At 38.6% G+C, this 23,537-nt stretch overlaps 1 protein-coding gene across 5 annotated transcripts in view; it reads left to right on the top strand.

Annotated features, from left to right (window-relative positions):
• The window catches only part of WWP1 (WW domain containing E3 ubiquitin protein ligase 1), a 64,728-nt gene that overhangs the window by 20,577 nt on the left and 20,614 nt on the right, over positions 1–23,537 (top strand). Inside the window, exons 2-9 of one of the 5 annotated variants that reach the window (XM_075415897.1) lie at positions 3,212–3,370; positions 4,946–5,036; positions 11,740–11,878; positions 14,269–14,393; positions 17,161–17,298; positions 17,396–17,462; positions 19,591–19,772; positions 22,895–23,243. In XM_075415897.1, the coding sequence (XP_075272012.1) occupies positions 4,967–5,036; positions 11,740–11,878; positions 14,269–14,393; positions 17,161–17,298; positions 17,396–17,462; positions 19,591–19,772; positions 22,895–23,243 (1,070 nt within the window). In that variant the 5' untranslated portion in view covers positions 3,212–3,370; positions 4,946–4,966. The remainder of the gene's footprint in view (positions 1–3,211; positions 3,371–4,945; positions 5,037–11,739; positions 11,879–14,268; positions 14,394–17,160; positions 17,299–17,395; positions 17,463–19,590; positions 19,773–22,894; positions 23,244–23,537) is intronic. The other 4 variants (XM_075415899.1, XM_075415896.1, XM_075415900.1 and 1 more) reach the window with 4 other exon arrangements.

Below are 23,537 nucleotides of genomic sequence, written 5' to 3'. Positions count from 1 at the left end.
GAGTTGTAGAAGTAAGTGTTCTTCTGCCGTCCTGCTCAGTTCAATAAATACCACCACCTTATTTGGTATACAGATTCTTCTCCAGATCTGAAACAGATCTGGTCTCTACTTGTGTGTAACCAGTTTCTGAGATTGAACTTCCCCAATGTCAAAGGGAGATATCTTTTTTTTTTTTTTAATGATACAGAATTACTGTTTCTCTTTGTAAGGAATACAGTTAACATCTGTAGTAGCTTTTTTTTAAATCAATTAATTAGACATATATTCAGTTTGCTGCAACAAAATCAGAAAAACGCTGTGCATTTGGTAGAGATGTGATCAGAATATATGTAAATTTAAGGGGTCTTGGTGTTGAGAGTGTTCACTGAAATTCGATGATCCTCCTGAGATTAGCAATGGTTACCAGTTTTATTGTTAAAAAGTGAAATAAACTCTCAAATCAGAATTGCACTGAATAGAAATTCTGGATTTTGGAAGTCTGAATGGAAGGAAATCAGTTAAGAAATTTGCTTGCATCTGAGATAACAAAAAAGAACTTTTCCTTTCTTATTGTTTTTCTTTTTTCTTATTTTCAGATCAAGAAACTTGCTTCCAACCTTAGACTTTTTGATTTTGTTGCAGAGGAGTCATGACTCCCCTCCCTGCCTCCTGCCACTAAACCCACCTATTTTTTATTTTATGCTTTTATGACACTGGCTTTTTCAATAATGTAAAAAGGCTAATTGTTGCAATGCTGCTGAAGGTTTTGTACAAGTGACCAGTGATTTCAGGAGGCTGTAGGGGTCAGAATCTCCATATACTGTAGCTGTTTTGATCTTCTGGAGTGTGAAGTGTGGGAAGGAGGAACGTTCTTGGGAGACTTTGCCCGTGGTGAAGCCTACAGTATGAGGCGGCAAGGCGACTGTGTGTGAGCATGTTTCAGGGAAGAGACAGTTGTTCCACTGTGCTGGGGGGAGTAGGAAATCATCCACATTTCTAGACCTGCCTCTAGGCCCTCTTTTTCCACTGAAGGAACAAGGAGATTGTGCCAGAATCGTTATGCTATCTTGAAAGCAAAAGTGTGTGTGTGTGTAAGCAGGGTAACAGGAGGGGAATATCTGCAGTGTGGAGCACAAATTCGTACTGCTAATGCTGTGACAGTGAACGTATTGTTCAGTTTTACATGTGATAGAATTGTGACAGTACTGTGATAGCTTCAGGTAATCCAGCACTAAATAATATCGACAAAAGCGTGATCATATGGTTGGATAGCTTGTTAATCTGAACCTAAAAAAATTTTCAGTGGTATGTTTTTTTTTTTTTTTTCTTAAAGATTTTTTACATGTAAGACTTTATAATCAAAGTAACATGGCCTTTCTGGTGTTTGTTTCTGCTTATAACGAGGAAAAGCAACAGTATTGTTATTTTCTCATGAGACTCTGTAGAAGTTTTTATTATGTTAAATAGCCATAGGTTTTAGAGTTTCAGTTCACGTATTTTTTCCCCAGCCTATCCTAAATCTTGAATAGATGAGCTTCTTGGTGGTGTTTTTTTTTTTTTTTAAATCTATTGAAAAAAGATTTTTCTGTATTTGCATTCTTACTTGGAAGATGTGCTCTGATGTAGGAAAAATAATATTATGGCATTATGATTATTTTTACTTAGCCCACTCAATTCTTATACTTACAGTAGATCTAACTGAAGCTGTTAGTGGAGAATTTAGTAATATTTAGGCATTTTGCTCATCTATTTACTTTGTCCTTGCTTAGCACATTTATACAACTAGATCAAAAGTTCACTTATTCTGCTTTTGGGCATTCAGGAAGACTTCTGTTTCAACAGTGCTCATTCACCATGTGGTCTGTTCGTGTTTCTTTTTCTCTGGAACAGAAGTGTCAGATTAGCAAGAGAATAAATCGGTGGTCATTAAGGCAACATCAGTAAACCCAAATACATTGTGATTGAGTATAACTCATTTTAAATTACAGTTATATTTATTTTCTGTTCAGTCTTCTGTATTGTATCAGATGAAACTGCAACCAGTTTCAGGCGAGGGAAGCAGTGACTCATGAGATTTTTTACCACAGCTTAATGGATGGTTTCTGAGTTCCCGACTATGTCATTCTGTTTGGTTAAGGTTGTTTGTTTGTTTGTTTGTTTTCAGTCTGTAGGTAGTTGTAGGGGGGGAGACTGTGCTTCTTGAATAAATTCTCCTGTGATACTTTCCTGATTTGCAGATCTTCCAATTGAAGATTAATTGCAAAGCCAGGTTGTGTAACTTCTTGTGTCTATAGATTTATCATTCTTCCTGTATTTTAACTGTGTTGTGTGATAGGATTTTCCATCCATTGTGATATGTTTTCACAGGTGATTAGACCCTACTATCTGAAACTTGGTATATTTTTTTTTGTTTGTTTTACTCCTAGCTTGACTCCTGTGGTATCCTATGAGTAAGAGAAAGAATTTCTGTGTTTGACTGGGACCCAGTCTGCATCAGGCAATGAAGACTTTTGTTAGTTTGTTTTTTCAATAATATAAGAGTAGCTTTTTGGATCTTGAATGAAAATGGAAAGCATCATGATGTGAGCAGGCGCTCTCTTCTCCCAGGAGAACCACCCTGCATCACAGCTGATTAGACAAAAACCAGTTCATGTCATTTTAAAATGTCAGCAATCGAGTTTGGATAGTTACTGATGAAAACAACTGATGTCTGAAGCCTGAAATAATTTTTTTGATACATTCCTGAAAGAGAAGTTACTAGAAAAAACAAATGATTAGTTTTCTTCATTGGACTCGGAGAAAATTTGATGTTTCCTTCCCCCTTGATTCTTAACCAGTTCTTAATTCCTCATCAGTTAAACAAGGATGGGAGGGAGGGGGAGTGGCAGCTTTGGAATCTGTGGAACATGATGAGACCAGAGCCAGTCAGTTCAACTAGCATGCTCTGCTCAGTAAAGCCCTTTTGAATATAAAATATGACAGAACACTTTCTTCATGTATTGTTGTTGAAAAGCTATGTTTATTGAAAAAACTTCAAATGCCTTTTTTTTGCATTTCCGTGTATTTTATTTTGTCTTTATAAATAGTATGACATACATGTTAATGCAGCATTTTGTTTACAACACACTAAAAATTTGGAAATGTAATCATTGCCGTGTAAATGTGCCTGGGTGCACCATATTGGCAAGAGTGTAAGATAGATGTCTATGACAGAAGGATGTTCATTTTACAGGGGCAGACACGGAACACTGGGGCACTGTTGATGTGGGATGCAGTCATGTAGTTGTTGCAGAAACGTGCAGCCCCTTAGCCAGCCGCAAGCCGAACTGTTTCATCTCCATCCTCTGTTGGGATCTTCCTGGTGTTGTAATAATTTCTTCTACCCATCATGGTAATTTTTTACTTCAAGGGGAAAGATGCAAAGCTGAGTGTGATTTTGTTGCCAGAAAAGATGTATGTCATCTATAAAGACTCTCATATCTGTATATTTAAACTTGGAAACAGAATTTTGTCACCTGTTTGAAAGTCTTCCAAATGAAGAGTTTCAGGGGGTTTTGAACCTATTTGTTGAAAATGTAAAAATGCAACACCTTCCGTTAGTTTGCAGTAATAACTGATTGACATCAGGGAAGATGGAAATTTACTGGCCAACTTTCAAGAAAAACCTTTGTCTAATTAATGAATGGGAATGAAAAATGAGCATGAGGATTTAGCAAGTGCAGCCAGTGACGCACTTTCATTTAGATGTACGTATCTTTGTAAATTGTCTTTTCAAGCTATGACAGCCATTAAAACCAAGTATCAAAATAAACTGAATTTAGAACCAGATCTTTAAATCACTGTATTACAAAGTGTTAAGCCAGCATTTTAAAAAAATGAAGCGTATTCAATCACGACTTTCACAAAAAAATTAATAATTTTTTAGCAAGATCAAAATTTTTTTGTACCATTCATAATAAAAATTATTTTAAAATATTGTTTATTTCAATCTTTTAATCATCTTTTTTAATTTCCATTTTTATATGTTTTATGAAGTACGTAACACATTAGTACAGTAGTACCTAGATATAATTTATAAATAAATACATACTGGGGGTGCGAGCTCAACAATTTTATACTGATTGAGATGCATGATAAAAAAAAACACTTTGTGACAACTGTTCTATATAATTATTGATACCAATTAATGTTCACAGAAATAAATATATGGAAGTTCATCCAGATCATGGAAAGTGCATTTTAAGTGTACATATTCTTTTCTCATGAAAAGTAGTTGTCTGATAGAGAATATTTTACTCTAGCTTTGTTTCAGGTGTAGTAATTCAGGAGAACAGGAGTGGTGATGTCTGCACATGCTTGAAGTTCTGGGGTGCCCCAGCTAAGATCAATGCCACATGGTTTTGGTCACTGAATGATAAGATGGGTGGTCCTTGTAAAGTGCTGACTGTCTCAATAGATGAGGGAAGTGATTTGTGGGTGGATGACAGTGGTGTAGAAAGCTGACTGCAAATGTTCTTTGAGTCACTTGGCATTACTGCTTGAATGTGTCGTCCTGGGGACAGCTTGTTTTTTAAGCATGTAAAGGTTTCAGACATTGTATTCATTTGAAGTTCTTGGTGCTTAGCTCATCTGAAATCAGACCATAAGCATGCCTTCTGGTGGCAAGGATATTGATACATCACAGCTGGTTGTTTTTTTTCTTGCCTTACACAGTTGTTCTAAACTGTGTAAATGTTAGCATTGCAGAAGTGTCTTGGCATCCTCAAAGGTAACATGGGACAAAGTAATTGGTTTTTTAAACTGGTGTTACAGAAGAATGTGTTCTGCCACATCTAAGTAACATTTGGTAACTTGCTGATTGGTTGAGCATTTCATTTAATTGCTCTAAGTAGCAGGCAGAGCAGAGAGAAGTACTTTTTCGTAAGCTACCTGTGTGTTTTTTGTTTGTTTTTCCCCCCCCCCCCAGGCTAAAGCCTAAACTTCTGACATGGCCACAGCCTCACCAAGATCTGATACAAGTAACAACCATAATGGAAGATTACAGATGCAAGTAACAGGCAAGTAGTGAGATGTATCGTGGTGATTTTTACAAGAAAACATAGGTATTCTAAAAAAATAATCTTTGAACTGAGTGTAAAAAATGGATCAGTGTAGTTAATACCTAATTAATAAATTGATGTTACAGTTAAGTGTGTGAGTATAGTGTATGTAGATGAATTGAAGCTAGATAGAGGTTATGCTGTGAGTTAGATGACAGGTTTTAGTGATCTCCTCAAATTAGGAAAAAAGGATATTCAACAGTAGGGACAAATGTAAGGAATTCTGCTTGGGAACAAATAATTAATGGCACAAATTCTATAGAGGAAACAGATGTTATTGAAATTCTACAGAAAAGATCGACAATTGTAGTGAACCCCAGGCTGAAAATAGGTGCAATGTTATAATGAAGCTAGAGAAGAACTTGAGATCACAAAATCTGCTAGCCCTATAAAAGACTAAGGTCCTTGTTTACATATCAGGTAAACATCTTTTAAGAACAACATAGGTATTCTGTATTGTCCTTAGGGCAGCAGGATGGATTACACAGCCATATGGAATAAATTAGGTTGCAGGGGACCTTTGGGGATTTCCTAGCCTACTCTTCTGCTGAAGGCAGGGCTACCTTTGAAGTTGGATCAGGTTGCTCAGGGTATTGTCCAGCTGAATTTTCAGCATCTCAAAGGATGTAGATTACACAGTTTTCCTGGGCAACTTTTTCTAGTGATAAACCACATCAGTGTGAAAATGTTTTTCCTTTTATCCGCCTGGAATTTACTGTGTTGCATCTTGTGACTGTGCTTTTTTACTTTTGCTGTGCTGGTTTTCAGAGTTCAAGGCAGAATGCAGCCATCCCAGTCTCTGCTGGAAGGGAAGCACAGTGAGCTACAAGCAGTTCTGGAAATTTCTGACTGTGTTGGGGACACTTTTTTCAATAGATGCTGAACGGGCCAAATAGGTTATGCATTTTGCTATTCATGGAGAAGAACTGGTCAGGGATGTGATAATTGGGATGTGATAATTAGCTGCTCTTTCTGTGGGGTGGCAGAGTAGAAAAAAGGCTTGTTGTAGTCCAGAGATAAGCAAAAAGTATCTAGGTAAACAAGTCGTGATAGCTAATTATGACAGTGTTACAGTAGGTAAAAGTGGAGATATTAACAGCAAGTAGTTAGACATTGTGCATAAATATATAGATATAAATGTATGTGTTTGTATGTATGTATATAATTCTTATTTTACCATTGATAAGTAACTTGAACTTTTCAGGGATCCTGAGAAATCCGAGAACCCTGAAGTAAGAATGAGTGCATGAGCAAAGATATATTAAGACTATTTTGAATGAAACTTGGAAGATACCATTCCTTAAAAAAAGCTGTGTCTCAAGAAAGATACATCATGCTGGATGGTCCAAAGATGGCCAGGTTATCTGAGAAAAAATACATTGTTGAAGAGTCCCCAAAATGGAAATTTTGTGGAATTAGATAAGACAGGAGCCTTAAAACTGATTTACCTTGTGTAAGGATCAGATAATTTGGCAACGTGATGACTCATCAAATCTGGCAATAACTAATAACATAGGTGGAGCCACTTGTAGATTGAATATGTATAACAGTAACATACTGACTTACACAAATGACGTGTATTTCCATATCTGTGCATGCAGAAATGATAATTTTGATATTCTGTACTGCTCCTTATGTAAGTAGTCTTGTACTGTTTTTGACACTGGAGCTTCTCTTGGCTTCGAGAGATCTGGTTCGAAGATCGAAGTAAGAAATCTGTACAATTTTCACAATTAGTTTTCTGAAGGTTTAGTTCTCTTACCAGTCTTTATTGCAAGATTAGAGAAACACCAGTGGCAGTACAGGGAAAGAAGTGGGAGACAGGAATGTGGGACGTAGTATTGCTGACCTACAGAATCACAGAATGTTTGGGGTTGGAAGGGACCTCTGTGGGTCATCTAGTCCAATTCCCCTGCTGAAGCAGGGTTCGCCTACAGCAGGCTGCACAGGACCTTGTCCAGGTGGGTCTTGAATATCTCCAGAGAGGGAGACTCCACAACCTCCCTGGGCAACCTGTTCCAGTGCTCCATTGCCCTCGGAGTAAAGAAGTTCTTCCTCATGTTCGGGTGGAACTTCCTGTGCTTCAGTTTGTGCCCAATGCCCCTTGTCCTGTCGGTGGGCACCGCTGAAGAGAGTTTGACCCCATCCTCCTGACACCCACCCTTCAGATATTTATAAGAGCACTCTCAGCCTTCTCTTCTTCAGGCTGAACAAAGCCCAGCTCCCTCAGCCTTTCCTCGTAGGAGAGATGCTCCAGTCCTCTCACCATCCTCGTAGCCCTCCGCTGGACTCTCTCCAGTAGCTCCTCATCTTTCTTGAACTGGGGAGCCCAGAACTGGACAGAGTACTCCAGATGGGGCCTCACTAGGGCAGTGTAGAGGGGAAGGAGAACCTCCCTCAACCTACTGGCCACACTCCTCTTGATGCATCCCAGGATGCCATTGGCCTTCTTGGCAGCCAGGGCACACTGCTGGCTCATGGTCAACCTGTCGTCCACCAGGACACCCAGGTCCCTCTCCACAGAGCTGTTCTCCAGCAGGTCCGCCCCAAGCCTGTACTGGTGCATGGGGTTGTTCCTCCCCAGGTGCAGGACCCTGCACTTGCCCTTGTTGAACCTCATCAGGTTCCTCTCTGCCCAGCTTTCCAGCCTATCCAGGTCACGCTGAATGGCAGCACAGCCTTCTGGTGTATCTACCACTCCTCCCAGTTCTGTGTCATCAGCAAACTTGCTGAGGATACATTCTAACTCTTCATCCAGGTCATTGATGAAGAAGTTGAACAAGACTGGGCCAAGTACTGACCCCTGGGGGACACCTCTAGTTACCGACCTCCAACTAGACTCAGCGCCACTGATGACAACCCTCTGAGTTCTGCCATTCAGCCAGAAGGCTGTGCTGCCATTCAGCGTGACCTGGATAGGCTGGAAAGCTGGGCAGAGAGGAACCTGATGAGGTTCAACAAGGGCAAGTGCAGGGTCCTGCACCTGGGGAGGAACAACCTCATGCACCAGTACAGGCTTGGGGTGGACCTGCTGGAGAGCAGCTCTGCGGAGAGGGACCTGGGTGTCCTGGTGGACGACAGGTTGACCATGAGCCAGCAGTGTGCCCTGGCTGCCAAGAAAGCCAATGGGATCCTGGGGTGCATCAAGAAGAGTGTGGCCAGCAGGACGAGGGAGGTTCTCCTTCCCCTCTACACTGCCCTGGTGAGGCCTCATCTGGAGTACTGTGTCCAGTTCTGGGCTCCCCAGTTCAAGAAAGATGAAGAGCTACTGGAGAGAGTCCAGCGGAGGGCTACGAGGATGGTGAGAGGACTGGAGCATCTCCCCTACGAGCAGAGGTTGAGGGAACTGGGCTTGTTCAGCCTGAAGAAGAGAAGGCTGCGAGGGGACCTTATAAATGCCTACAAATATCTGAAGGGTGGGTGTCAGGAGGATGGGGCCAAGCTCTTTTCAGTGGTGCCCAGTGACAGGACAAGGGGCAATGGGCACAAACTGAGGCACAGGAAGTTCCGTCTGAACATGAGGAAGAACTTCTTCCCTCTGAGGGTGACGGAGCACTGGAACAGGCTGCCCAGGGAGGTTGTGGAGTCTCCTTCTCTGGAGATATTCAAGACCCGCCTGGACAAGATCCTGTGCAGCCTACTGTAGGTGACCCTGCTTCGGCAGGGGGGTTGGACTAGATGACCCACAGAGGTCCCTTCCAACCCCTACTATTCTGTGATTCTGTGATGCTCTGACCACATTCCTGTATTCTTCCCAAGTGGCCTGTCCCTCTTTCCACATTCCATGGACCTTTCTCTTCCACCTGAGCTCCGCTAGAAGCTCCTTGTTCATCCATGCTGGTCTCTTGCCTCCTTTTCTAGATCTCTTTCTCAGGGGGATACTTCCTCCATGCTCAGGAGCAGTGTGATGTTTAAACAGCGACCAGCACTCTTGGACCCCCCTGCCTTTGAGAGCCCTAGCCCACGGGATTCCTCCAAGTAGCTCCTTGAAGAGGCTGAAGTTAGCTCTGCTGAGGTCCAAGGTTTTGATCCTGCTTATCGCCCTGCTTCCTCCATGCAGGATCCCGAACTCCACCATTTCATGGTCACTGCAGCCGAGTCTACCTCCAACCTTCACATCCTCAACCAGACACTCCTTGTGTGTTAGTACAAGGTCCAGCAGAGCACCTTGCCTTGTTGGTTCCTCCACCACTTGCATCAGAAAGTTATCATCGATGCTCTGTAGGAACCTCCTGGGTTGCATGTGCCTGGCTGTGTGGTCTTCCCAGCTGTTGTCAGGGTGGTTGAAGTCCCCCATGAGAACCAGGGCCTGTGACTGTGAGGCTACTTTCAACTGTCCGTAGAAGACCTCATGAACTTCCTCCTCCTGGTCAGGTGCCCTGTAGTACACATCCACAGTAATGTCACCCGTACGAGGCTGTCCCTAAATTCTAACCCAGGAGCTCTCAACTCCTCATCCGCTTCCAGGCCAAGCTCAATGCATTCCAGTTGCTCCCTCACATACAGAGCAACTCCACCACCTCTCCTTGTTGGCCTGTCTTTCCTAAAGAATCTGTACCTATCCATGACAGCATGCCAGTCATGCGAGTTGTCCCACCGTGTTTCTGTGGTGGCGACCAAGTTGTAGCCGTCCTGCTGTACAATGGCTTCCAGGTCCTCCTGTTTATTGCCCATGGTACGTGCGTCGGTGTAGACACACTTGAGCTGGGCTGTCGATCTCACCCCTGACCCTGGCACGCCAAGCCTGGTCTCATCCCTAGTGAGCTGGGAGATGTCCCCTTCCCCCTTTGAACCTAATTTAAAGCCCTCTCAGTGGCCAAGCTTGTGGCCAAGAATCCTTTTTCCCCTTTGAGATAGCTGGACTCTGTCTGTCGCCAGCAGGCACGGTGCTGGTTTATGCTCAGATTAGTTAATGCTGCTGTAGAATCTAGACTTATATTTCAAGAACTATACTTAAAAATCACTTTTATAAAGGCAGCAAGTAGCATATATGCATTTTGTAGAGAAATTCATATGGAGTAGTGACTTGCTTCGACAGTTACAGCATGTTGCTGACAAGTTTTGCCATCAGTATTTTTTCGAATATACTTGGCAAGATATCTTGTCTTGTTAGTTCTTTTTGAAGTCTTTTGCTAATATTTGTTACAACAAATATTTTTAGAAGAAGTCCTAACAAAAAATAATGGTTTCCTTGCATGTTTGGGGACTCAGGACTTGATGACTTAAAATGTAATGGGATACAAGGAGGGAAACTAAAAGGAAGGTTGACTATTATGACTAAATACCTGTGATTTAACAAGTGTAGCAGTTGCTTATGAAAGCAAAATACGGAAGAAAAACTGGAAGAAATAGAGGTTGTTAAAGCTTAAAAATATATCATGGTTTCGGATTAAAAAATGTGACACGTGCGTGAAATGATGTTTGTAGTCTTCTACATTAATCTTTTGTCGTTATCAAGGCTGCCTTTTACACCACGTGATCCATGAGTTAGGCTGGACTTTACAAATGTGAGGGAGTGCATACCTTTTAATTGAAATTCAATAAAAGTCTGTGGCTAATGCCTTTACGATCTTGGATGGTTGCATCCCACTAACTTTTAAGTAACTAATCTATACGTCTCTGAATACTGTAATCCAGAAATACATGACAGACCTTTTTTGTCTCCCTTTCAGACAGTTTAGTTAACTTCCACTTATTTTTGAATTAGCGAGTACCGTACAGAAAAGTAACAGGGAAGGATTGTTTCCAAGTAGCTGAAAATTCTCAGCTTTGCTTCAGTTTGAAAGTGAAGGGAAAGAGAATCATGCTGAAGTATGGGAGGAATGAGGAGAAGGCATAGCCAGCAGGTAGGTACAGCTGTGAGTTTACTGATGTGGTCTTCTGAAGACAACATCTGCCTGAAATAGAATTTAAAAAGTTGGCAGTTAGGCTGCTGTTGGTTTTTATAGTGACTTCCTCTGCTGGGTGAGGAAGTGGGAGAACAGATCTATGTTTAGGAGCTCTGAGGATCTCACCAGCGCTTCGAAGATAAAAAATAGCTTTTTTTGGTCATTCGCTATTTCTTAATTGTTGAATATATAAAAGAACTATAAGTTCATCTGCAAAGCTGTTTAAATAGGGGAAATTTGAGAGTTGATTTCTTACTTTTAACAAACTGATGTGTTAAACTGCAGGTTAACCACACAGGTAATATAGGAAGGAGATGAAGCTTTGCTATACAGGGACATTTTGAAATAGGCCTGAACTGCATATGCTTTCATAACTACATAGAATTAAAAAAAAAAAATCTGCCTGATAATCTTTTGGATGTATCATACTCAAATATTTTTCAGTTAAGGGAAAAGTAGGAAGAACAATGAGAAAAGAAAAGAACCCACATGATTTTCAGTGTTTATGCCTAAATTAATTGTTGTACTGTCTCTCCAACCCATCCTACCAGTATGTGGTGAAGAGAATATGTCACACTTGGTTTCAACTAACTGACAAAGTAGCTTTTGAAAATAAAAGCTACCATTTTAGCATTGACCTCTTTATGTTCAGTGGAAGTAGAAAAGGTGAGGAGTAACATTGCCATGCTGTGTTTTATACATTGTGTAGGCAGTACATCTTCTGTTTTTCAGCAACAGTATGCTGTTATAGATAAAGGAATGTATTTTATTAGTTTCTAGTGCCAAACTGAAACGGAAAAAGAATTGGTTTGGAACAACTTTCTACACTGAATTAACTGCAGATGGAGAAATTAAGAAAACGGCAAAATCAAGTAGTTCTTCAAATCCAAAATGGGATGAGCAGCTGACAGTGTAAGTAGATTTTTTTTTTTTTATTGTTTAATACTATTTATTAGGCAGATATTGCAGGCAAATATTTACTAAGCTTGGCTGCGTACATAGTTTTCTTTGGCTGTCTAAATGCAGACATATGATGATATTTATCTCAAATTAAATTTTTTCCTCAATTCTTACTATGTTTTGAGAATATTTTTTGGTACAGAGAGTGTTCCTTGCATACAGTTGCTATATGTGTTATACTCTTGATATTTGTTAGCAGTATGAGCCATTCAAGTTTTAAGATTCCTCTCTAGAAGATGTTACTAATTGTAATCATGCCATTCTCAACTTTAAAAGGAAAAAAAAAATCACAGCTGGATAAGTAGCAGTTATGAGGAAGGTCACTTTTTTTCTTTAAATTTCATGATTGAGGGATACACACACAAGGACAATTTACTGCAGAGTGACCTTGCAACTTACCCTAATATTTGACCTTTCTAATGTTCTTGTGGTTTAATTTGGTTTAACTGTGCTACAGGTGTGGATGTACCCAAGTATGAAATCTGTGTAGAACTGGCAGTCTTGGACTGTGCAGTTGGCTAGAGTGCATTACTATACAAGCAAGATTGTATGGCTTCGGGTTTGGATCTGGAAGTAGTGTAGCTACTATCAAGTGTCGCTGAGCATGAGCCACTACATTCTACAGCATCTGACCCGTCTGAGCAATAGCCAGCTTTTTTAGTAGGGAGAATCACGCTGGGTTCGTGTAACTAGCAGTAGTGGGGAGTGGTACAGCATGCCTAACTTTGGGGAGCCGTTTGCTTGGGAACACTTAATTATTAACTATAGACTTGGGCTGAAGCAAGTAGGGTATTCCTGTGCCGCATTTCTCAATGTTTCAGGTTTAGTAGAGCTCATTAGCCCTTTGCAGTATTACAAAAGAGAATAACATATTCTTGGAGCTGACGATGATTTGCAGGAGTTACTGCTAGCACAGGCACAGAGCTATCGGTGTATTCAGAGACCAGTTTCTGTTGAGGAGGCAGGTTAGATTTGGCAGGGTTTGGTGAGCTGACAGAACTGAGGCCATTTGGCATGCACAGTACAGCCAAACAGACTAATTCCATCATGAGTACTACTCACTGAGGATCTTACCCTTACATATATAAGGTATTCTGGCCGCCTCCTCCTCCTCTGGCTGTTGGGATGGTATCGTTGCTTCAGTTGCCTGGTCTATTTGAGGATAAGTGAACTGTCTGGCTTACCAAATTCCCTTCACTTATATGGGTGTGCATGAACACCAGCAACATATTCTCCATGTGTAGGTGTGTATGGGTTTTTTTGGGTTTTGTTTGTTTGTTTCTGTTTTTATTGTTGTTTTTTGTTGTTGTGTTTTTTTTTTTTTTCCTTTTCTTTTCTTTGTTGAGCTGGTCTTTTAGTGAGACTTCCATTAGAAGTTTTTCAGCAGAGATGATCCATGTTGTCCAAACATGTTCAAGTGACTATAAAGCTACCTCTGTTGTTGGGAGGATGAGGGTTCGTTTTAGTATTGTCTTCATCAATGCTGATATAACTTTCTGTATCCAATACTGATGGATATGTGGCCTTTGACTTTTTGCAGTACAGTGATTCTACTCTATTTTTCACAACCAGGAGCACTCTTGCAGTACTAAACCCTGTACTACAAAACTTACTCTCCAGGATCTAGCATAGCTTCCCGTTTTCCTTCTTGAGCAGGGCGGAGATCACTGCCAAAGGTTATCATCATATTACTGTAATTGGGTTCTTTACGTTTCTGCTTCCCTCTAGTTTTTACTTTAACTTCATAATTTGATTTTCCCCCTCTGATATCTGTGAGTATGCATCATGGTTTAATATATATATTTGTGGATTCACAAATAATGTTGTATCAACACTTTCATGGCCAGCCAACCCATATTAAGTGGGTTCTTCCTGCTTGCAAAGTAGCAGATTGGTTGCTATTTCCTTTTTTAAAATATTTAGTATTTTTTTTTCTAGTGACAGACAAGTATACTTACCACCTTGTTATCCACATTTAATAATGTGAATTTTTAGTTAGAATGCTGGAAGGGTGAGGAATAAGGAAAGTATGTCTTTCATAAATAAAGGTATGTTCTATAGAACTGAGATTTGAGCTTAGTGTAGGTTATTCTGATACTCCTCAAGTTCCTTATGCGATTGTAGTAATGCACTTTGACCTTAAGTAAAAATATCGTAGTGTTTGCAGTTCTTAGTTAAAAATTTCCCCTTGCAGTAGCAAAACTTTTTTCAGTTAATTAGTATCAAATACAATAGAAGTACAATAAATATGAGAAAGAGAATTAAGTTCAAATACTCCTAATAGCAAGAATGACTACTTTAAAATCTGTATATATTTTTTAAAAAATGTATTTTATATGCAGGAATGTGACTCCACAGACTACGCTGGAATTTAGAGTGTGGAGCCATCACACTTTAAAAGCAGATGCTTTATTAGGAAGAGCCACTGTAGACTTGAGACAAGCTTTGGAAATACACAATAGAAAATGTAAGTTATCATGAAGGATATTTTGAGTAAAGTGGAATTATTATTACTAATCTATATATCAAACTGGCAACCAGACTACTAACTGTACATGTAGTTACAATTGACTTTCAGTTGATGTCTTTACTTGTCTCTTCTAGAGATGTCTGTGCTATTGAGAGCAATTGAAGTGTAACAATGGGATATAATAATTTTGAAACAAACATTATGAGTTACTACAAATTAAGTAAAAGCAAAGTGATTAAATACAATGTTTTGTGGCAAATGAATAACTAATTTGCTAGAAGATCTGTTTTAGACTTGATGTAAAAAAAAAAAAAAAGTCTAAACTCCCAGAAAAGCCATCTGTGTAATTTTTCATGTTTTCTCTGGAATCAGTAGTAGAAAAGCTGGATATTCTTCCCTCATAATTTAGCTGCCCAGAGAGCAGTAGGAACCACTGATTAATGAAACAATTGAGAACTTCCTTTTAGTACATTAGACATTGTTGTGTTCTATGTAACTTCTAATTTTGTCTTTAATAGAATTATAACAGGTCTTCTCTATCTAATTTGATTTTTTAAAAATTTTTTTTCACTAGTACAAGATGGTGAATCCACACTTTAAATTCCACTCCAGAGTGGCAGTAGAATTCCAGCTAAACCAATCTCTAACCTTTCTCACCAGTTAGATACACAAACCAGAGAGCTCTGTTTAGGGAGGTGGGGGAAAGGAGAGCTGAAAAAAAAGCTTCATTTTTCTGATTCTTACAGAAAAGTGAAACAGAGTCCAAAATCAGATGGGGTTTCTTCAGCAGTATTGTAAGGATTCTGCCCAAGATCACATAGTTAAGCAGAAAAATTGCTTGTTTTTTAAATTAAGAAAAACTGTATCATAAGAAACTGTAATTATTATAGCAAAAAGAATAGTTAATATTCGAACTATTTCTAGTAAAATAGTTAATATTTTATTACTGTAGATCCAGGGGGTGTAGGATACAACAACTTGACAAATTCTTTCAGGGACTGGTTGACGAAGTTAGCTGTACGTTGCATCAAAAGTAATTTATGTGCAGTGTTTCTGATGCGGGCAGGTCAGAAGTTTGACATGCACCAGCTTATCCAGTAATTCAGTGGCAGAATAATCTGACTGGTGTCCTTCAGTCACTCAGTTATAGATACTACCTAGTGTAAAATGCAGCACTTGAAAGGCTCTTCACTGAAGAAAACATAAGGGGGAAGTCCTCTAAATTCAAAAACTACTTTCTCCTGCTAAACACCACCAGTACTGAATTGCTGCTCACACCCTAGCCTTCTTGCCAACTCAGCTGGTCTACAGCCAGCTGTTGATCTCGTCTAGGAAGATAAACTGTTAAAATAGCAGAAGCTAAACCAATCACCCTTTGTAGAAATGATGATTTGGAAATATGTTAATTTAACAACTCAGCAGAAGTCTAGTTTCTTCTTTCTCTTCTTTCAGGTAGTACTGTTTTCCAAAATGCAGATTGCTGAATCGGTAGTTCTTAGATTTGGGAGCAGTGTGCTTGCTCCAGCACTTTAAAGTACTTTGAAATCCATTGTGATATAGTTGTGGGTGTCTGCTGGTAACTGCTGCCTAACTGCACTGTCGAACCTGCTCTTTAAAGTAACAGCTTGAGGGTATCTGGCAATAGCTTATGGTAGCCTTCCTTGTCTTCATGTTTGTTGTTAATTTATGGTATATGTTAAGAATGAAAAAAATCAGGAAACGCTAGTTTAGTGGATAAAAATGCATAGTGAGCTTGAACTTTAGCTTGGAATGCTGTCATATGGAGGGAAATATGGTGGTGTATCTTGAAAAATGAATCTTTTAGTCTGAGACTGAAAAAAGATCTTAACCATTTTAACCTAATTAATGTGAACTCATAGCTGACTGTGTTTGGATTTATGATGTGTAGCTTTAACTGCTGTACTAGTAATAGTTGGTTTAGAGAGAATTATGCAGCATCCACAGCTTGTTTTACCTCTGGATTATGCATGTCTCTTTACAAATGTGTGCACTGCTGATCAGTCATATTGAATTCTTTTACTGCACCATGTACAATTTTTTTGTAAATCTCAATCATCTGAAAGTTTCTTTTGGTGAAAATAGTTTCTGATGTGATTTTTGGGTACTTGAGGTATCCTCTGTGTCACTGTTTAATCCTTGGAGTTGGGATCTATGAAAATGCTAGTAAGGATTTACTAAAAATAATTTTAAAAAATGAGGAAGGACTCTATGCAGTCTCTGCATTTACTTCTTCCTCAAAGTGATGTTCTTTCAGTGATCTCTTAGAATTATTTTTGGAAGGTGATATGAAAAATGAACATAAGCCCTGGTTGTAAAATGAGGTTCTCCATGACTTGTAGTACTTGGATCGGTAGTTCTGAAGTTGTTTGACTTCAAGCCTTTTCATGTTATATGAGTAGTGCATAATTTCAAAAGGGCTTGGTGAAAACAGCAAACGTGGGAAATAATTAACAACAAAATACTGAAATCATGTGAATCCTATAGCATACCTACAGAATACACTACAGAAATGGCTGATTTATTTTTACAATAAACTGTGCTTTTACCCACAGCAGATGTAAATTTACACAGCTCCTTAGTGGTTAATTTGAATCATCTAAATGTCTCATGTTCAGTTTTACACAATTAAATACATGTATTACATTTTTGTGTTGAAAATCTCTTTTAATGTTGTTTAGAATTTAATCTTTCCTTTATCCCTTCTTTCCTTCTCTCCCCTTACCCACCCCTACTCCATTTTTAGTGGAGAAGGTGAAAGAACAGTTGAAACTCTCTTTAGAAAACAAGAGTGGCATGGTGCAAACAGGTGAACTGACAGTTGTGCTAGATGGTTTGGTTGTTGAACAAGAGTCTCTTACAAATCTCAGTTCATCAGCAACCAGTAAGTTTAAATAATTAAATCAGATGGTAATATTTTGATTAATATTTCAAACAGATATAGTTGAATATTTATGGTGAATTTGTTTTTTACTGTTCAGTAGAAGTTCAGCAAAATGGCGAGGCTGTGCATGAAAGCAGAGATGCTTCAGCAAGAAGTACATCCAGGTTGGAATTTATTTTTTTGTTTCATACTATATGAAGTATATTAACAAATTTATCAGTTGAAGTGTTTCGGTTGTTAGTGTTTCGTTGGGTGGGTATTTTTGTTTTAATTTTTTCAAAGGGGAGAGATTTTAACTGTCAAGCCCTTAATTTATGTTGCCACAGGTGTTACAAACATTACTTGTATGGTAATTACATAATTTAGCTTCCTGTGCTGGTACAGTCTGCTCTCCACTACTTAGTCATTGCTTCTTGGATGTGTAGCTCTCTGACCATAAATGTTCAGCTGATTGGAAGTCTGCTAAATACTGCAGCAGAGATTAGGGGAGCAGTGATTCAGTGTGGTTTTATTCCATTTGTTTTCTTCTGCTGTTTAAGAACCATTTCTATTCATGTCTACCAACTTGTTGCAATGTACCATCTGAATGGAAGGAAGAAAAAAAAGCCTAAATTCCCCTTCACCCAGTTCTTTAAGGTCGTGATCAGGAATTTGTAAGAGACTTCTATTGAGTTCAGGAAGTAGTATTTGGAACACTGAGGCAAGGGGCTTGCCTGTTTCAACCTGAAATGGCAAGAAAAAGGCTTTGGGATCAATTTAGAGCTTCATTCTTGGTTTCTCTGTCTTTATACCACCTCAAGGAATGCCTGAAGAAAAGGAGTAGAAGATTGTTTGTCCTCTCGCCACTAGTGAGTCAAATAGGTCAATATTCAGATCAATTTAATGTTACTGGCCTGCTCAGTACCTTGCAGTGAACCCCTTTCCATTTAAGTTCTTGACATGTGACAGGGTGCAAAAACCCATACAGTTGCTATGTGTTTGAGTGACAGGGGCACATTGCTACTTGTATGCTTCACTTGAGTCTTTTTTGAGTATGTGGAGGTTTGTCTCTGTTCCCACCATGAGTGCCCAGTATGGGAGAGTGAGGATAGAAAGTTGCAGAAAGAAAATTGCTTCTGCTTAGTTTTCGTTAGAAAGATTTGGGACTGTTAAAAGTGATTTGAAACATATCTGCATACTATTTTGAAACAGAAGTAACAATTACTTGTTTTCATTCAGCTATTGTTGCTGGTGATGTGGCTTTCACTACAATCCTGCCCTTGATGTTGATGGTTTGATTACAGCAGTTTTCCATACAACTAACCAACAGTTTTGATTTACAGTTCTAAAACTAAGAGATGAAGAAAAGTTTTAAGGTAGCTTCTGTGCATGTCTTTAAGAAGCAAATCAGGTTTGTAGTCTAGAGTTGAAAAGGCATAATATTTTAATTCTCTGTTTATATTACTCCTTTGGAGTTGAGTAAGGTAGCATGGAAATAGTGCTTCTTCCTTTCTTACTCTGCAAAGTGGGGCTTGTAACAGTTCTCACGTTTTTCATCATCTGTTTTACTTCTCTTTAATTTTTAGCCTCTATTCCTTGAGAAGATGGGGAGTTGGCATTGAATGTAATTTTCACAATATGTTTCTCTGGTGGGTGGCTTTAAGCATTTTGGGATATATTTAAGTAAAAACAGTGTAATCAAACAAGACTTTCCATTCACAAGACCTTGCACTACATTTATTTCCAAGTGGCCTTATAAACACGGAGCTGCCTATGTGTGTCTGTTCTCACAATGTCCTATGCTGCCTATATGTAGAGAAGCTCATCTTATTTTCCTTTTACTGAGGAAGAGTTTTGTTACTTTCTAATGTTATGAATAGAATGGTTTTTGGAGATATGACAGACAAAACCAATTGTTCTGTTTGCTTAATGAGAGAGAAAATTTTCCTGCTTAAAGCTGCACTTTGGAAAGGTCCCTAAGGCAGTTTCGGAAGATGTGGCAGGAGCATCAGTCTGCCCAACTCCATTCTGATATGTCGTTACAAGTAAAGGATGAAGTGGAAGTGGAATATCTTGTCTGTTTTAAGTATCTGAAATCCTCGAAAACAGAATTTGTCTTTTGTTCCTTAATTGTCTTGGTCTTGCAGTTGACTGTTATCTGGACTGCAAACATTGTGTTATAAACTATTGTGAATTTACTTCTGTTTCTTCATTTGTTTCTTTAGTATGGTTTAGTGCAGGGTCTGGTTTAGTTGCATAACTGCTGAACATGTTGTTTGTAGTAACCTAAAATGATCTTTTATTTTTACCAAGATCTGCTTGTGACATTTCTAATGGGATAGACAATCAAGTACCTTCCAACTCTGTAGTACAGAATACATTCTGTATAGAAGCTGTTAATGGAGACAGCGCACCATCTCCTACTCATGTTGCAGCCAGACCCAAAAATACACCAGTACCAAAACCACTTGCAACTCCGCCTGTCAGCAGCACTGGTAAGAATGGGAGACTTATGAAAACATGTTCCATAAGGTTTTTTTATCTGGTTGAAATGTATTTGCAGTTGAGCCACTTTTTCTACAAATTTTTTTGTTAAATTTCAAAAATACTGAAAGGGTGTTTCTGGGCTTGAATTTATAATCTTTTGTGTCTACTTCTGTGAATTTTTCTGGAGTAGGTTCATTTTCAAATGTACTAACTTTGATATTTTCCTGTCAGTTGTTGTATTCTTTGATGAGTAAAGATGTAAAACATCCAAAACTTCCATTTCTCTGTTCCAGATGACTAAATCATATTACTGATTGCCTGGAGGAAAAATCAGATTTCTTTCGCAATTAATCTGAGCAACTATAGTTAAATTTCTTTTGCCATTAGATAAATCTGATTTTTAGTGCTGTCAGGGAACTGCTGTGCTCAGAGTTGAGATGTGTGGCAGACTCTCCTTGCCTTCCGTTTTTTCAAAAAGTATGCTGTTTCAGAACATGTATTGGCAAATACTAAATTTCATTTTCCTCTTAAACACAAAAATGTTTTATTATGGCTACAGGTAACATTCAGTACAGTAATCCAAGTGAAAAGAAAGCCTTTTTTAATTTTTGTTCCTCTGGCAAAACTTTGCATCTAATAATGACTGTGCTTTCTAAGCACTTTCTGCCTTTTCTCAGCTGTTGAGAGAGATTACAGTCATAACAGAGAAAAAAAAACAGAAATAGGCAAGCTGTTAATAAACAGTAGAAGAGAGACTGTCAAACTTTCTCTAACAGAATGGGAAATGTGGATATGATGGGAAGATAGCAGACACAATTATGAACTTTAAAAGGTAATAATTAAATTAAGCCTTCTCTGAAGCTTTTCTCTATTTGTAGAACTTGAATTTGATTCCCCTCTCTCTTCAGTTGAAGGCCAGAGGGCATATATATTATTTAGGCATTGCTCCTTTTTTTCTTCAATAGCAGAGAGATCCATTTGAAATCTGTATTAGGGTAATTGCAAAAATAATTGATTTGTTCAAATAGTAATATTGATGAAATCATCACTGAAGCTTGCACTGAGGCACTGATATAACTGTTCTGAACTACTGTACCAGCTGGTGGAGACTTTTTTTATGGCAAGGCATAAAAAAGCTCTCCAGCATTTGTTGAGGACAGACTTTCCCCCCCCCCCCCCACTGTTGTGCTTAGCAGAATTGTAATTTCATGTGAAGTTGCCAGAATTGCTATTTTAGATCTAATCAGTGAGGTAATAGGCTCATGTAATGTTTTATAGATCTGTTTTGGAGATCAGCTTACTAAAAGAGCTGATGATTTGTCAGTTATTTTGCTTCTAATTTTATTATGTAATCCCTTTCACTCTTTCATGTGGATGAATTGAATGTTTTTTTTTTAAATGGAAACTGAAAGTTCAGTTGGCTTTTTCCCTGTTTAAGTAAAAATGTTGCTAGTTAAAGCAGAAGTTTGAAAAAACTTGATCGGGTTATAGTTATGATTTTTTTTTTTAATGTAATGTTTTACATTTGGTTGAAATAATACTAAGTCTTGTACATATCTTAATGTAGTTAACCTGCGTTGTGTGATCTGGAAGTAGCTATGTATTACACTGGAATAGTTGTGTTGAAAGAGCAATGCCTTTATAGACCTTACAAATCTGCTGCTGCCTGTAAAATCATGCTGATCATTATGCATATCAAGAAAATATTTAGGGCCCAGTGATAATTCCTTAAAGAAACTGACTTGCTAGTTTAAATACAATGCTGATGACAGTTTTATTGCTTGTAACTCTTTGACCTGCTTTTCTGACCATCTGGGAAAGGAAGAGACAGCTGACATTATACACATACTGCAATTAATAAGTAGAATCTAGATATGTTTTTATTTGTGTGTTACACAGAAATAAAATAAATGAGCTCTTTAAAATGATGAAACAGTATTTTATAGCACTACTCTAGGGTTAAATTTTGCAACTCTGTATCAATAGAGTTAGGAGTACAGAGCAATTGTATTGACCTCAGTCCTTAGAATTGTAAGCTGATTGTCTGCTATTAGGTAGAAAGTTATTTGAAGTCTGCGTTGCATATTGTATTTAATTTTGTAGAAAAATAGTTCCAACTCTAGAAGAGCTACACACTGATGAGTTTAAATAGAATTGTAACTCTCTGGTATTCCTTAGTGGTGCAGAAAATGAAAGCTGTGAATGATGTTGCACTGCTTTTAATAGGGCCTTGACTTTTAATGGGGGTCATACTGACTGCCATACCTGATTCTGCTTGTCTAAGACAAGATCTTGTGCTGAGATACTGTTCTGTTAAGCTCTGCAGATGATTGGTATTGATGTATTGTTGGCCAAGTGGGCTTGGGACTGATAAAGCCTTTTTAGATCCCTTTTCCTCCTAAATCTATGCTGGCTTTAAACCTATTATAAGATTATGCTTACTTGAGTTGGATGACATTTGTATTGTTCTTCAAAAGACAGAAATTGGTTTTCTTTGTTATTCTAGAATCATTTTTGCCAGTCATTCAACTATGTAAATTACCTTAGCTAAATACTAATTTTTATATTTTAATCCTGCTTTTGCAGGGGGATTTTTTTTTCAAAATTACACATAGGTGGTTTTTGCTTAATTGAAGGTTTATGCACCTTGACTCTGAAAAACGAAAAAAAATCATCTGTAAGAACTGCCTCTTAGTTTTCCAAATTTCTCAGAGTTATTTATCTCTTAATATTTTTCGTTCATGTCATATTAATCAAGATTCGTTTTTGAAGCTGGTACAAGTTCAGAGTTTCAAAGCAAATAAAGCAGTACTGTTTTCTGGGAAGCAGATGGGTACCTTTTGCTAATGTAAAGAGTAAGGTGTAGCTCTGAGTTGACCAAGACATACAGAAACTAAGAAATTACCTTAGCGTGGAAGTATAGATAATGGCTTGCAGACAGTTAAATTTTAATTACAGCTTTAACTGAGGCAGGTGCAATGTGACTTTTTGTCATGTTGGACAAAAATGCTGTTTATGGCATATAGGTGTGACTTATTCCATACGTGTCGTTTACTCCAAAAGTTGTTGATGTGATAAGTAAATCTAATGGTATTCTGATACACAGATGTTCTTATTTCCCATTTCTCAGTTAATGGCGAGTCATCTGCCTCTGCAGCAGAAGCCGGTAATTCTTCTGTCTCTGAGGCTCCGGTAGGTTCAGTCGAAGCTCCTGTGTCTTCAGATTGCACTAACACTACAGCAGAACCTCAGTCAGCAACTGAAGCAACTAGTTGTTCTGAAATCCACACTTCTGCATTACCTGCTGTGTCTGCTGGACTAGAACCTACAGCTGCAACAGACTGTGCTCAACCTAATGCTAGAAACAGTATAGGAGCAGATGCAGCAAAACCAAGGGAGTCCTCCTCCACCTCAAGTGCATCTGCAGAACCTGTAAGACAGCAGCCTGGTAATGCCAGTACAGAACCTTTGCCACCAGGGTATGTGAGTTTGATTTTAATGCTATAATTATGTTTTGTCTGAACGTGCATATAAGGAAACAGATATTTATTTGCATACTGAGATTGACAAATGCAGGCCAGTTGGCTGAGACGGGGTTATTTAATCTAAAATGGGGTTTGTACTGCTGCTGTAACTGGCTAGTAGCTCTTGTCCCAGAAAGTAACCACTGACGACTGATTTGCTGAGATAGTATTCTGATCTAAATAGACAAACTCTTGGTCATTATGGACGTGAAGACTTTTCATTTGATATATTCAGACTTATTTGGGTCA

Source organism: Opisthocomus hoazin, chromosome 3 (assembly GCF_030867145.1).
Source record: "Opisthocomus hoazin isolate bOpiHoa1 chromosome 3, bOpiHoa1.hap1, whole genome shotgun sequence".
Lineage (NCBI taxonomy): Eukaryota > Metazoa > Chordata > Aves > Opisthocomiformes > Opisthocomidae > Opisthocomus > Opisthocomus hoazin.
This window is presented reverse-complemented; position numbering and strand designations above follow the sequence as displayed.